Here is a 15,263-nt window from a genome sequence, read left to right as displayed (position 1 = left end):
GGCGTAACCATCTACGTCAGTGCACGATAACTAAGGTCTTCTTGGCACCCATCACTGTGTGTATCTCCCACGCAACTAGAATTGTAGAATATTCATATATCTATTATAAAGAATGTTACAATTTGCGAAGGATGACAAGACTTAGATAACCTTAAACATTAATTTTACCGATCACGATGATGAATTTTTAAAATAAAGAAAACGATTATGAAGATTGAGAAAACCGAAGCAGAGGTTATTCAAAGGAAAATCTAAAACACTGAATGATATGCATTACGAAAAGATTAAAAACATCGTGTGATGACTGAAATTTGTATTTTTGGATTAAAGTCAACCAGTCATACCAGGAGTTTCGATAGGGAAGAAGCAGCACATAGAAAGCATTACGTAAATTTCACACGAACATCGTTAAATGAACTTTAATAACCATCTGAGATGATCCCGTAACATTCCGGAAACAATAAAAATGTTTGATGCTGTACGGATCAGACTAGATACTTCCGACCATACAAAGCCGCTTTCTGCTCAAATGCAGAAGATCTTATGGCAGAGTTGATGATGTAGAAAGGGTTCATCGAGTATTTAATGTATGTTTCGTACATTTCCTGAAAATAACTGTTTTGAGTAGGGACAATCAATGACTTATTATTCTGACTATGAGAAAGGCATCACTCCACGAATCTGAGGTGGTACGGAGTTCAGGAAGATTTCAGGTGAACACGGATATTTCAGGATTTCAGGTGAATACGGGATCGTAGATTATGGAGAGAAGGGTGATTCCGTCCCCGTAACATTCCATTTCTTTCTAACTGCCGTAAAAAACGGCTCGGACGATACAGCTTCGAGCGATCCGGCGCGCTATTTTCTACGAGTTCGATTGGAGCGCGCAGCCTTGTGTTCGCGCCACATCTTCCGGGCCGCTTTTTACGGCAATTAGGAAGAAATGGACGGAATTACCCCCTCTCCATAATCTACTATGTGCGTATCTTCGTATACGAATACTCCACCTGAAATCCGTACCACCTCAGATTTAGGGGGTGATGGCTTTAAAGTCAAGTTGGTCTCATTAAGTTTGGGTGACTTTTCTGACAGAATGGAGAATACTGTCTTTTTTTCTTGGTTCTATACAGTTGTCTACTTTTCCTGTTCCCTGTTTAAACATCTTAGCGATTGTGTACATCGAGGTGAGCACTTCGGCCGACTACATTATACAGTGCTTCCAAAATCCATTGATTCCTCTATTGAGACAAACTCTCAAGGTAAAATAATCAGTAGTGAAAAAGTACAATATTTTGCGAAAACAAACTTGGAAAAATTGACGTATACCCTCATCGCAGCGTTGCGTGTGGAGCATGAGAAATCGAATGCGACCGGCAGAAACAAAGGCAGATACGAACCACTCATTGAATTTGTCGACCAGCTGAAATTCTCTACCACAACTGTCTCGTAATCATGACAATAGTTTGATCGAAAAAACGGTATCAGAAATGGATAAGATGCACTAACATCACTTCAGCAATACTCCTAGACAACATTCGCAAATCAAATAGGTGCGAAGATAATGTGTAATGTTGTTTTTCAGATTTCCACGGGAAACTTGTACCGCTCGAGAGCCAGTTTATTGAACTTACATGGAAGTTTCTTCTTAAGAAAAAAAAAAGACAATCAATGACTTTTATTATTCTGACTATGAGAGTTAAACGTGGTCAGAGTCGAACGCGACGCTTCAAACAGCTCTAGATTTTCGGATATTTGACTGAGGGATGTTCCTCGCCAGAACGTAGTCGAGCCGAGTTTTTTGAGTCATCTTCTGCTTGCTGTGTTCTTCAGGCGTTAAAAGGGTTGATCCCTGTCGTGTGAGCTCATGGCGTCGATTATTCCTCTTGAAGGCATCACCCCACGAATATGAGGTCGTACGGATTTCAGGTGGAGTATTCGTATACGGGATCGTAGATTACGGAGAGAAAGGTGATTCCGTCCATTTCTTTCTAACTGCCGTGAAAAACGGCCCGGACGATACGGCTTCGAACGTTCCGGCGCACTATTTTCTACGAGGAGTTCGGGTGGAGCGCGCCAGCCCTGTGCGGCGCCGCATCTTCCGGGTCGTCGAATACTCCACCTGAAATCCGTACCACCTCAGATTCGTGGGGTGATGCCTTTAATTTCGGTTTCGAGGAAAGTGTAAATAAATTTTTTTTATCCTAAATTATTTCGTCTCAAGGGAAACAACACCACATACCGTTTTGTAGGTTTTTTTTTTCTGCTCTTTCAACTACATATATAGCTGTCGCTCCAATTTTTTAGCCGGCCTTTTCCAGGGCTCTGAGAAATCATGAACCGACGCGACTATCGAGTAATAATGCCTTACGAATTGAAATTGGGACACTCCGCGGCAAAAGCACTCGTCACCTTAGCAAAACTTTTGGGTCAGACTGTCCTTGCGAACGGACAGTGGAGCTCTGATTAAAAAAATTCGCTTCTAGTGGTTTTGATCTCGAAGAAAAACCGGGCCGCGATCGTCGCTTGATAATAAAGATCTGGAGAGAGCCTGGAAGCAATTCCGGAGACTAGACACGGACCTTAGCAGAAGACCTGGGCGAACATCTCACTACAGTAGTTAGACATTTGGCGGAAACTGGCAAGGTAAAGATGTCAAAGTGGGTGCCTCACGAGCTGACCGAAGAGCAGCGTCAGGCATGTTACAGTACGTGTTCTAACGTTCTGATTCGGTTTAAAAATGAGCCCTTTCTTAGTCGTATTATAACTGGAGATGAAAAATGGGTTCTTTACGATAATAGGAAACGTGGATCCGTGTGTAGATAAGGACGCCCCTCCAAACACTTCCTAAATCCGGTCTTCACCCCAAAAATGTCATGCTTACAGTTTGGTGCTGCTGTAAGGGTTTAATCCACTACAGCTTCATGCAACCAGGCCAGACAATTACAGCAGAGTCCTAATGGTGTGATTTAGAGCATATGTATGAAAAGTTGCAAAAGTTGAGGCTGGCAGTGGTGAACAAAGGCCGATTCTGCTGCAAGACAACGCAAGGCCACATACCATATATATATATATATATATATATATATATATATATATATATATATATATATATATATACATATATATATACATATATATACATCTATATATATGTATATATATATATATATATATATATATATATATATATATATATATATATATATATATATATATATATATATATATATATATACCACATAATCACCCGGCAAAAATTGACCCATTTGGGTATAGAAGTTCTTCCTCACCCACCGTATTCCCCATACCTTTCCCGACAGACTATCCCCCTTTTCGAGCCCTTGATTCACATTTGCGTCAGCGACAATTCACTAATTCAGACGATGTTGAAAGTGCTTAACATAATTTTCTTGATTCCTGTAATATCAGTTTTTATACTAAAGGCATAAATTCATTACCAGTTGGCTGGAAAAGATGTGTAGTTTCTGGTGGTTTTTATTTCGATTTATAAAGTTGTGCTTAAGTTGAGTTATAGCAATTTGAAGTATGCGGTCCGTTTCCGAAATTAATTACGCACTAAACTAATAACAGGAATTCTCACTCGATCCTAACCGCTCCATCATACAAATTCGAATGCGTAAGCGCTTACGCAACAGCAGCGTGCTTTATGTCGTTTTGACTTTACCAGATGTTTGCTCTAAGCAGTTCAAATTTGCTTCCCATAAAGTGGAGAAAATAACAACAATGCAGACGCTGAGTACCCTGCAACGACAGTTTGAAGAGAAGCAACGACTGCAGTACTCTATGGAAATACAGAGTAAACCTTGATTTTATCTTCTCCCGTTGACAAGTGGATCCAATATTTGATGTCATGACTATTTATCAACGAAAGGCGACCCTTAATAGCGTGCTTTTGTGAATCAATGAATGAATCTTTTGTGAATGCCTATCGTCGGGAAGGCATAGGCACGTTTCATTACTACACGTTTCGGATTCGAAAGCTGATTTAAAGGTACAAATAATTTTAAAAATAATCAAATTCAGGCGAATTCAGCTAAGGTCTCATGACGTTTCATGAACATGAATCTAAGAAAATGAAAGGTGCAAGTTGAAAAAATCATATTTACCTTCAAGTACATGTGGCTACTAGTGAGAGACTGCTCATCAACAATGTCAAGAGCTGCGTGAGCTATGAATTGGTTGAGATGCCTGCAATCACTACGATAGAATCAATGCAAGTTGAAAAAATCATATTTACGTTTCATGAACATGAACCTAAAAAAATGAAAGGTGCAAGTTGAAAGTATAAACTAGAGTAATTGCAAAAGTGAAAGAATATTTCAAGTTTTATGGCTTGGGTGAGTATTATGAAGGAATAGGTGGAGACAAGGACATCATGACTGGCTCATAGCTCTCCTTTTCTTTCTATATGTTAAAGTTTTACTATTCACTTGTTTCAGAAGTGTAGTAAAACTACATGGACCACCGATTTCACACATACCTCCATACAGAGCCATGTATACAAAGAGCTTGCTTGAATTTTTTTCTATAGATTAGTGAGAATGAAAATGATCACCATCTGTTGAGTGTTTTAAATCAAACTTTCAATATATATATATATATATTAATGTTAGAGTAATACCACAATAAGATAGAGAGCTTATTCTCCCAATTTCCTACTGCTCCCTTCCTTAGGCGGATTGCGCTCAGAAGTAGGAGTAACAATATCTACACGGTACATAGATGAGTAACTCAGGGACAACCAACAGTTTTGTCTTTCCGGCGGTTGAGAAATTCCCAGATTTGCCAGGATAGCTAGGTACGCATATGTGGCACAGCAGCTGATCTTAGGAAGTCATTGAATGTGGCCAAAAACGCAGGACGTCTACGATTCTGATTTGAAGTCGAATGCTTTGATCGCAGGGATCGCAACTAGGCACAGCTGCATGTAGATACTCAATATTTATGCTATTCTCTTCACGCAAACACGGTAAACGCATCCATCACGCCCATCTTCTAATTATTCTTTTAAGAATGATCAGTGAAGAAATGATGCTTTTGATGATAATGAGCCAGTAACATACATTCTTCTCAGCATTCCTGAATATGCTTTCACCACAAGAAGTCCCAAACTGGAAGTACGTACCTAAAGACGTAACCGCTTGACCTGGAAATAGTTTTCTCGGAAAGGGCCGGGGAGCGCGCTATCGTTGGCGTGCTCCCCCTCCCCTATGCTTAATCATTAGGCTCGGGCTGCACAGCCGGAGAATCTAAGAATCTACAACTTGCACGCGTGCACCCGCGCCCCTCCCTGGATGTCCATTTGAAGAAGAATTCCCCCATTCCCCATGTTATATATTTTCTCATAGAGTGTGAAATAAGCATTCTTCTGATATATATCACTTCGTTTGGAAAAGGTAGAAAACCAAGCAAAAAACTCATGTTCGTACGTTTCGACCTCCATTTTCAAGTCTGTTCTTTCACCTTAGCCATCGAAGTGCAAAAAAAAAAATGTGTTGTGGTTTGGTCAGCTATAAAATGGGGTGTGACGGGTTCCACGGCGTCGGATTGGTGCCCTGGCGCCAGATACCTATAAAATTGGTTGCGATGGATCCAGTGGTGTGGAATTGGTGTTCTTTGGTGCAGTAGTATCACGCAGTTAACTTCGTGTGGATGTTGCAAAAGGTAAATGTAACGTGGCAACCGTTTCATATCCGTGGCCACTGGCCCTGCTGCGTCTCGCCTCTACGACACCGCGCGTCTACTTCTTCGCACGTTTCCCTCAGGATGGTAACATCACTTCTTCAGAAAGTAGAAACACGCATGCAAGCGACTGTTTAAATAGTAGTAGCTGCCGATAGTCAAATTTGATTTTGTCAAATTTAAGCAACAGCCAAGATTGTTACAAACTTTATTACGGCTAATGTTTCGGCGTTGTCGCCTTCGCCAGAGCCTGGAAAGTAAGAACATTTGCAATATATCCTCTCAAATGCCTCATCCAGAACAAGTCATCATCGCCTAAGATATTGCACCCGGAAACAAAAACCAACCAGAGCCAGCTCGTTGGTCACGGCTAAACATTCTTCCTTTCTATTCATTTTTGGACCTTTTGCATTTATCCAAAACGCTTCTAAAGTTCTGCGAGCCATAATTTCGTGTTCATACGATAGAATTGTGACAGCTATGCAGAAAGGAACATTTTCATGACATTGTCTGCGGTGAGCTCCGAGAGGAGTTGCTGCATCGATTGTTTCATCCCCTTTAGATGTTCTTTAATGCGAACACAAAGGGGTCGCCTGTTTCGCCGATGTATTGGTCCCCACATGTTGTGCACTCCGCTCCTGGACATCTGATGTCACCCTTACGGCTGTCCTAAACATGTTTTTAACCACAGACTTCTTAGTAGTAAAATGTTTTTGTTGCGAGGTTGATTGGTTTTCGGAACCTTAGTGTCTTCCATTCACCATTGGACCACTGTATTTCTACATTAAGGAAGTACTGCCTATTTTCTTTGGGTTTCTCCCTTGTGAATGTAAGGAGACTGCTGGTTAGTAGCAAGCTGTTTATATGATCTGACGAGGAACGTTACCTTCATCAGTCGATGATGTCGTTCACGTCATTTTATGTTAAAACATCATTCTGTTAACTGCTGGGGGAAAAGAGGAGGAACACCTACCTATTCTTCGAGTAATACTTTCAAATTGTGTCTATATTATATTGGTATCGAAGGAGTGTTTCAAGCTAAAGTTTGAATATTCTCCAAGTGTAGAACTGAAGCTTAGCTCCTCCCATTTCTTTCACAGAAGGTCTGGCCAATGAGAAACCCTTTTGTAAATAAAGATTGCCCGATAAAAATGATGGAAAGGACGTAATACTTCCAAGAATGACAGAAAGATGATGGAATAACAGAATGCAAAAGTAAAACCGACTTATTTATTAAGAGGGCAACTAAATGCGATGTTAGCTGTGACCTCCGCTCATCTTGTTTAAAGCCACACCCACCATATAAAACTACACAATGTCAGATACTTACCCCACGGCTTTCATAATTCGAGGAGGCAATGCCAATAAACTTCATAAAGGTGAGTATAGGCCGCAGGTGCATTTTGAGTTCAAACTGATTGACATATTTCAAAGCTTGCTCTACATGAATTTGGCGGGTGAATATCGTTGCTTTGTTACGGAGAAGACTACGGCTATACTTATAATATATATTCTAATAGTTACGATTTCTATCTTTCTGTACGAGTAAAAATTTGGCTTGAAGTTGTACCCTTGTTAGTTGCCGATCTATAAATATATATTTATGTATGTACCACTTCATATTTTTCCATGTTTAGAAATCGATATGGCTAGAAACAATCGTTGGCTGACGATTATGCGGCATCTTATCCGTAAGATATGCCTGCAGGGGTCGCGTATACAAGTCTGATTGCACGTGGTGGCCCTACTTTACTAAACGCAATCAGCCGTTCGAGTGTACGCTTTGAAACTACATAACGCGCACTGTTATATGACGAAAGACTCCCACTGCAAAAAGGTGCTGTCGCCCAGCACATCGCCAAAGCCTAAAACCTGAAAGGTCAACTGCCTGAAGCGAGCATGGAATCTCTGGCAACAACCATTAATTTCGTCACGCTGAACTGCCGAACACTATCGAGTGAACTCCAACAAGCCGTTCTGTCTAGGCTTCTGCGATATCTCTGTGTGCCTTTTGCTGCACTGCAGGAAACATGCATGAGAGATCGGCCCGTCATCGAAAATTACACCATACTGCGGCGAGAACAAAATAGGTGGCTGTGCGATAGCTGTGCGGAACGATTACAACAACCTGGTGGAGGAATTTGGCCCAACGTCGTCTAGATACACCTTTGTACGACTCCGGGATCGCAGAAGACGAAAACTCGGAAAACATAAGTGCTTACGCATTTACGGAAACCGCTGATGACAACACCAAGGACACCTTTTACGATGAATTCAATTCGTTGATGTCTAAAATACCAAGCCAGCAGATGGCCATTATCGGAATCGACGCAAACGCGAAGATAGGACTTGAACAACAACCCGATGTGCTTTGTAAATGGTTTTATCCAGCGGAGCACACATCGGACAATTGTGACTGTCTGGTCGACTTGTGTGAACGGGCCTCATCATCGTTTCCACGCTTAAAGACATCACCCCACGAATCTGAGGTGGTGCAGATTTCAGGTGGAGTATTCGTATATGAGGTGGGAGAATACGGAGAGGGAGGTAATTCGGTTCATTTCTTGCTAATTACCGTAAAAAACGTCTCAGAAGATGCGGCGCCGCACAAGACTGGCGCGCTCTAATCGGACCTCTTGTACAAAGTGGTGCGCCAAAAGGAATGAAGCCGTATCCTCCGGGCCGTTTTTTACGGCAATTAGGAAGAAATGGACGGAATTACCCCCCTCTCCGTAGTCTTCCATCCTGTATACGAATACTCCACCTGAAATCTGCACCACCTCGGATTCGTGGGGTGATGCCTTTAAGAGGAATAATCGACGCCATGAGTTCACACGACAGTGATCAACCCTTTTAACGCCTGAAGAGCACAGCAAGCAGAAGATGACTCAAAAAACTCGGCTCGACTACGTTCTGGCGAGGAACATCCCTCAGTCAAATATTCGAAAATTTAGAGCTGTTTGAAGCGTCGCGTTCGACTCTGACCGCCATCCAGTTCTTCTCAGCTTTAAGATATGGTTCCACAAGAGAAACCGAGGAGTTCCTCTTCAACCGAAACCGACATGGTAGGTCTGAAACACGAAGAATGCAGAACGGATTTCCACCGACGTGTATCTATTCATGTTGGAATCCGGACCAGGAAGAAGCTTTGCGATGCAGATTCCATCACTATGTGCACCCAGAACAAGGGACACTGCACGGGAGAAATGTTCCCGTTTCTATTGTCGCGGATGAAGTTCGCCTTCGCACCTGCGGGGACGAAATCGACGTGGAATTCTTTATGCGTCGCCCACAGCACTGGGGTTTTGGCCAGGAAAGGCGTCTGAGAAGAAAATTGCTTCCCCAATTGCAAAAAGACAGCGAAAACGAGTAGACGTCAGGAGCGATGGAGTTTGAAAAAGCGTGGAAAGACAAGAACCCACGGAAAGCCTATGCTTTACTAAAACAGTATAGCGGCAAAATGAAAAGATGTTCTGCTGTCCTTAACACTGCCAATGGAGTGGCTGTCGGTGAAGCGACCCTTTCAATTTAGAGGAATCACTTCAGGACCTTGCTGAACCGGCAAGCACCGTCAGCTCCTGAACGGAGGTTCTAGTCCGTATTCAAGAAATGAAGAATGGAAAATATGGTGGAGACGACAGGATTGGCGCAGAAATGCTGAAATATCTTCCTCCGTCTGGGATTCGTGAGATGACAAAGATCATCCGTTCAATATGGATAGACGAAAGGATACCTGACTCGTGTAGACACGCTATCATAATTCCCCTCCACGAGAAGTTATCCGTCATGGACCCTTTCTTTGCTGCGTCTTATGTAAAAGGTATTGGAGCGCATTATCCTGGACCGACTCATTAAACATCGCGAAGAAAAAACGCCCGACGAGCAAGTTGGCCTTCGTCCTGGCCGATCTACGACTGACCGGGTGTCCTTCGTCAGAAGAGTGATCGAAATTTGGCAGCGGTATTCGAAGCCAATGCAATTAGCGTTTCTGGACTTTGAAGCCACCTTCGACTCTCCTCACCGAGGCCGTCTTCTCAGCGCGCTCCGCGCCGATGGAGTACCAGGAAAGTTCGTTCGCTTGCTTTATGACATGAATCAACGAACAAGTGCTGCAGTTCGAACACCAGCCGGATATACAACACCGTTTGAGGTGGTAACTGAAGTAAGACAAGGGGCAATGGCAGGACCCTCCCTGCTCAATTTCACCATCGACGACATCATTTGATGAACAGTAGATCAGTGTCCTGCCGATATCGTACTAGCATCATCAGGAGGCCCCTTGACCAATCTCGAGTATGCCGACGATGCTTTTATATTCGCGGAAAGCAGTACAAAACTTCAACCTTGTACCGAAGCGAAGTTGTCAACCTTGTATGGAAGGTGGTTGCAGCCTATGGACTACGTCTACGCTCTGATAAATGAAAGCAGATGTGGATCTCTTCGAGACTTCGAACGGGAATCAGAGTGGAAGGACAACCGACAGAGCTCGTCGATGAGTTGTTACCTGGGCTGTACGCGGAAGAACAACGGCAGGTAAAAGAAAGATATTCAGCAAAGATGCGTTAAAGCCACTTCTGCATTTGACTCCTCAATGAAATGCCTGTGGTCGACCCTTATCACCAACGAAGTCAAGCTGCGAGTCTACCTTTCCGCAATTCGCCCCATCACAATGTTTAGAAAGATGCGAGATAATGCAACTAAAAAAATAAGGCGATTACGAGTAGGATTTCAAAAGCGAATAAAACCAAACTCTAAGCTTCTCAAGTTTTTAATCAGATAAGAAGTAAGCTATCCCTTGATTTTTACACCACTCCATGCTCATCTCCACCATCAACTGTCATCATGGCATTGCGGAGTTCCTAGACCTTTAGTCAATCTGCCTAAGTTCAGCTGCAGAATGTAGATGGGCGGGGCATCCTGCCTGCGCAGTGGAAAGGTCATCATCGACGCACGCAACCCCTAAGAATATATTCTGACAACCGCTCTGGATACCTCCTGATGCGCCCCATTCAAATGATGTAACATACACCTTGGCACAGCAATTCAAACACTTCGCATATTCTGACCTTTGGGTTTTTTTCTGCTCCTACAGATCGTTCTAGTTATTACGACCGTTCTCGGCTAGTTTACCCTCCTCTCAGTTGGGAAAAAGGGAGCTGAAGGGGGCTCTAAAAAAGTCGTAATGGTTACCCAATTAGGTTTCTTGAGGTGTAGGTGAGGCAGAGCGCACATCTTCAGTGTTCGTTTGTTTCGGGACTTTACAAGGATTTTCACAGTTGTGCAGGGTCTCTCCTCCCATTGCAATCCACAATCAACTCGCCAATGGATCGCTCCCATTGGTAAGGCCTTATATACTTCGATTTTCAAAAATGTATCGCAGTCAATCTAATCTCCAAGGAATAGGAAACTACGGCGAATATTGAAAGATTTTTTAGCTGATATGATTCCAAACAAAGGCTAGGAAGCCATTCGCTCGTTGAATTTTGAGGGAAAATGATAATCTGTCAATTGCAGTGATCACGCTAATTGATCTAATTGATCAAGCAACCCCAATTATTGGCCGAGACCTAAAGGAACCTGCTTAGGTAGCGATTGGAGCACGTTTTGGTGCCTTCCCCTCTAGTCCCTTTTTGTCTATCTGTAGGTATAATTATACTACGTCTCCAAATGTTTTCAAACTATTAATACAAGACTAAATCATCCGCTTGGGATGCGCCGACGCAATTGAATGCGATTCGGAATCGTTGAGGTTTATGAACGCGACCTATACAATAACTAGCGAGGACCAGGCAATATGTCAAATCAGTATTTTTATCCTCTCAGACACGTCTGGTAGCAATTTATCGACGCAGGAGGGATGAAGGTCTTAGTTGGGACCGGCGCGTTTTCAAACTATCGACTGATCGTGCAATTACGGACGGACCTCTTACCAATCTCGCTACATCCCTTCCGCAGACATGCGGCCATGAAGAGGGAACGATTCTTAAAAATAAACAATCGATTACGTGCAGCCGAATCGGTGCATGCGGAATAGGCTGTCTGTACGATAAAGCAGACAAAATCTAGACCCGCTATGATCAGTAGGGTGCGAACAACCCACTGAAAAATGAAGAAGAGGCACTGAAATATTTGTTAGAGTATCAGTAAGTAAACCAAAGACTGATTATTTACTTAAGAGAACAAGGAATGCGATGTTATCCGTTTACCGCAAGAAAAGTACCTGGGAGAAGCACGATATCGTTGGCGTGCACTCCTTCACCATGTCTCTGACAGGCTGCCAGGAGAGTCTACAACTGATTGTGCGCCACCCCACTCATTTCTATTAAAGGCATCACCCCACGAATCTGAGGTAGTGCTGATTTCAGGGGGAGTATTCGTATACGGGATGGGAGACTACGGAGAGGCGGGTGATTCCGTCCATTTCTTCCTAATTGCCGCAAAAAACGGCCCAGAAGATACGGCTTCAGGCGTTTTGGCGCACTATTTTCTACAGGGAGTTCGACTGGAGCGCGCCAGCCGTGTGCGGCGCCGCATCTTCCGGGCCGTTTTTTACGGCAATTAGGAGGAAATGGACGGAATCACCCCCCTCTCCGTAGTCTCCCATCCCGTATACGAATACTCCACCTGAAATCTGCACCACCTCAGATTCGAGGAGTGATGCCTTTAAAGGCATCACCCCACGAAGCTGGAGTGGTACGGATTTCCGGTGAAGTCCTAAAGATTCTTTTGGTATGCAGGACTTATCTGTTGGTTTCGAACAGACAAAAGTTTCGACGTTTTGTCAACTCTTCTCTCAACGAAGTTATGGGCTTTGAAATGGAAACGCTCAATTTTTTAAATTCTCAGCGGAAGTGAAACGTTAATAAATTTGCTAAAGACTGTTGAGCTTAAATTGTTGCATACTGGTGTATTCCCAAATACCCTTAACTGTATGGCGATATTTCCTCTGAGTGGAGATATTAGCTTACTATATCAGCAAATTTTTGCAAGCAGCTGGAAACACGCTCTAGCTGAACATCGTCGCTCTGGTCGTAGATGACTTCTTTGTCTGTTCGTGGATGACTTCTTCGAAACATTGCTGAGTTATTTTCAACTATTGTATTTCGGTTGTCACAATAGAAGTAAAATGGGGAATTTTTTACTTTTTTTCATTTCCATACACTTCACACTATTCTATTTCGTACAGTGATCAAAGAGGAATTCAAAGTAGTGTAGCAGGTAACTATTTCCTCCGTAGTCTCAGAGGAATAAACTCGGAGGAAGCTAGAAAATTAATGCTATACGGAGCTTTCCGAACTCTTAGCCTTAAACAGACGAAGGAGAATATCAGTCGTGATACAAGTGAGGGGCAAGACAAAAATTTAAAAGAATTCACATTCCAGTTTTATACCTCATCTGAGATCAAACTTCCCTTTCTACCTTCCATTACGGTTTATTGTAACATTCTTCTCGTTCGTTTTATGATTCGTGAAACACCGTATAGCATTCACCTTCTGTCTTTCCCTGAGCCTATTTCTCTGAAACAGTGGAGGAAATAGTTACTCGGTGTACCACTTTTCGACCAATTTCGCGGCGCGTTAACGTTGGTACAAGAGGTGAAGCCTCTCCTGGCGGGGTGTAAGTTTAGATACAAGGTACTTGTCATTTGCAAATTTTGGATTTTGCGATGTCTTTCAATATTTTCATTCCTCTACCCTCTTCGGATGTGGGGGGGGGGGGGGGGACCGAGACAGCTCAGGCGACAAGGGTCACTCCGTTAACCATTCAAAAGTGAGGGTAGGGTCGTAACAGCGGATCAATATCGAATGTATAATGATGAGCACATAGCTGATAGTGAATTGGCACAAAAAATGCCCTAAGGGTTACAGAAGCACTTTCACCTGTTTTCTACCTCACGAGATTTCCGCTCTCCAGTTGGAAAATCCATCTCAAACAGAGGTTGGTCGCTGTGGCCGACGATCACGAAATAAAAATTTTTTAAAGTTGCCATCCTAAAATAATGAAAAATATCACAGAAATGAAATAGAATTGAGAGTTTGCGCATCATAAATTGAATCGCACTTAAGAGATAAAAGTGTGAAAATAACAACCTAATAGGAACTTTCGCAAGGAGCGTATTCTATCATTCTCAAAGAAAAAAGAGCTCCCGGCTACGGCACATAGTGCCAGTATGATGCAGGAATGAAATGTAACGTATGACAACAAATGATGACAGAAGGGACCGCTAACGACGCTGAGGGAAAGATGAAGAAGAAGGTGGAAAATAAAACATCTCATTCAATCGCATGAGATATTATATTTTGTGTCAGACATAATGGGGGAAACACACAACACGAGTGTGCATCTAAGAGACGAGCAAATGAACCACAATCAAAAAAATCACAAAGGAAGAGAGTCGACCTGAAAAATACACCAAAATAGGAGAGACGTAGAAATCAAAATCAGTTTTATTTCAGCATGTCGTAACTTGTGCGTGATGTGTGTAGTGTGCACACAAACAATATATGCATACGCTCCACGGCTAAGGTTGCATTCTGTCCCAAATGCAGTTCCTTAACGTTATCTAGACATCAGTACTTAAGGATAGATCTCATTACCCTTGGTGACAATCTTTAAAAACGCGGTGGTTCACCAGCCCCGCTGAGACTGGTCAGTTTGTTTTCTTTTTGAAGGTCTTCGTTGGTGTACTTATGGTAAGGTCAAAGCGACACGAAGCGAATACGCAATTGCGTACGCAGCTTCTCTCGAGGCGCTTCGGTGGAGCGTAGCCGCTAGGAGCGTGGTGGAACCCTAACTGGCACCACCCATCGCTGCAGTTTGCGACGTTCCTAACTCGGTTCCAACTGCTGCCTTCACCGCGCCGTTTCGAGCGCGTACGCAAATGCACCGCAACTACGCTCGTGATTCATGTCGTTTTGACCGGACTGTAGAACAATATCGAGGCTTGCCGAGGAGAGAAGAGTTTGATGGGATACGCATGGCATCAAAGACCTCGAGCCATTTCAGGCCTTTGATAAGGACAAAGTCGTCGAAATAAAAAATAAATAGGCACATAATAACAGTTTCACCAAAACCTCGTTAGTATAACAAGAAAGCATAAATACTGCAAGCAGAGTGCACAGCGAGTGGTCTGACAACTGTGAACTCTGCTGCCAGCCTAACGTTCGCGGTTTCTGAGTATTCAAGTTTCGTAAGTTGCGGGAGAACGGTCAGGAGGAATCCGGATATGAATCAGCCGATATGGATGTTTGCAACAGCGATTGCCGCTAATCCATGCACAATGTTCCAGTCTAATCCATGCTCAGTTTTTCTTCAGGATTCACCCACCCCTTCTACCGAGGGTGCCCATGACTCTGCGTGGATGAGTTTCTAAAACTAATTTATAAGGAAATGAAGTAGTCAACGTACAAAAAAAGTCCACAATGAGAAACTTGTTTGCGAAGATTGCTCAAGAAAATGTCTCGGAGGTGCGCCATACTTCTAAGAAGGATAGAAATAACAGGAAGCAAAAGTAAAGGTGATCAACTGATTAAAGGAGATGAGGTGGGTTTGCCGTGATC

The 15,263-nt window shown here is 43.0% G+C and overlaps 1 protein-coding gene across 2 annotated transcripts; it reads right to left on the bottom strand.

Annotated features, from left to right (window-relative positions):
* Nucleotides 1-485: 485 nt before the first annotated feature.
* On the bottom strand, nucleotides 486-13,693 carry RB195_018437 (uncharacterized protein; the record flags this gene model as incomplete). 2 transcript variants are annotated; one of them, XM_064185898.1, is made up of 4 exons in its annotated part: nucleotides 486-605; nucleotides 1,307-1,420; nucleotides 4,128-4,209; nucleotides 13,584-13,630. In XM_064185898.1, the coding sequence occupies 4 exons, from the start codon at nucleotides 13,628-13,630 to the stop codon at nucleotides 486-488; spliced, it is 363 nt and encodes a 120-aa protein (XP_064041779.1). The 2 variants fall into 2 exon arrangements, with proteins under 2 accessions (XP_064041779.1, XP_064041778.1); XM_064185897.1 differs by having other exon boundaries at nucleotides 583-605; nucleotides 1,327-1,420; nucleotides 13,584-13,693.
* Nucleotides 13,694-15,263: the final 1,570 nt, after the last annotated feature.

The sequence above is a fragment of the Necator americanus genome, chromosome II (genome assembly GCF_031761385.1).
Source record: "Necator americanus strain Aroian chromosome II, whole genome shotgun sequence".
In the NCBI taxonomy this organism is placed as follows: Eukaryota; Metazoa; Nematoda; class Chromadorea; order Rhabditida; family Ancylostomatidae; genus Necator; species Necator americanus.
The sequence above is the reverse complement of the archived record's forward strand: the minus strand, read 5'-3'. Positions and strand labels throughout refer to the sequence as shown.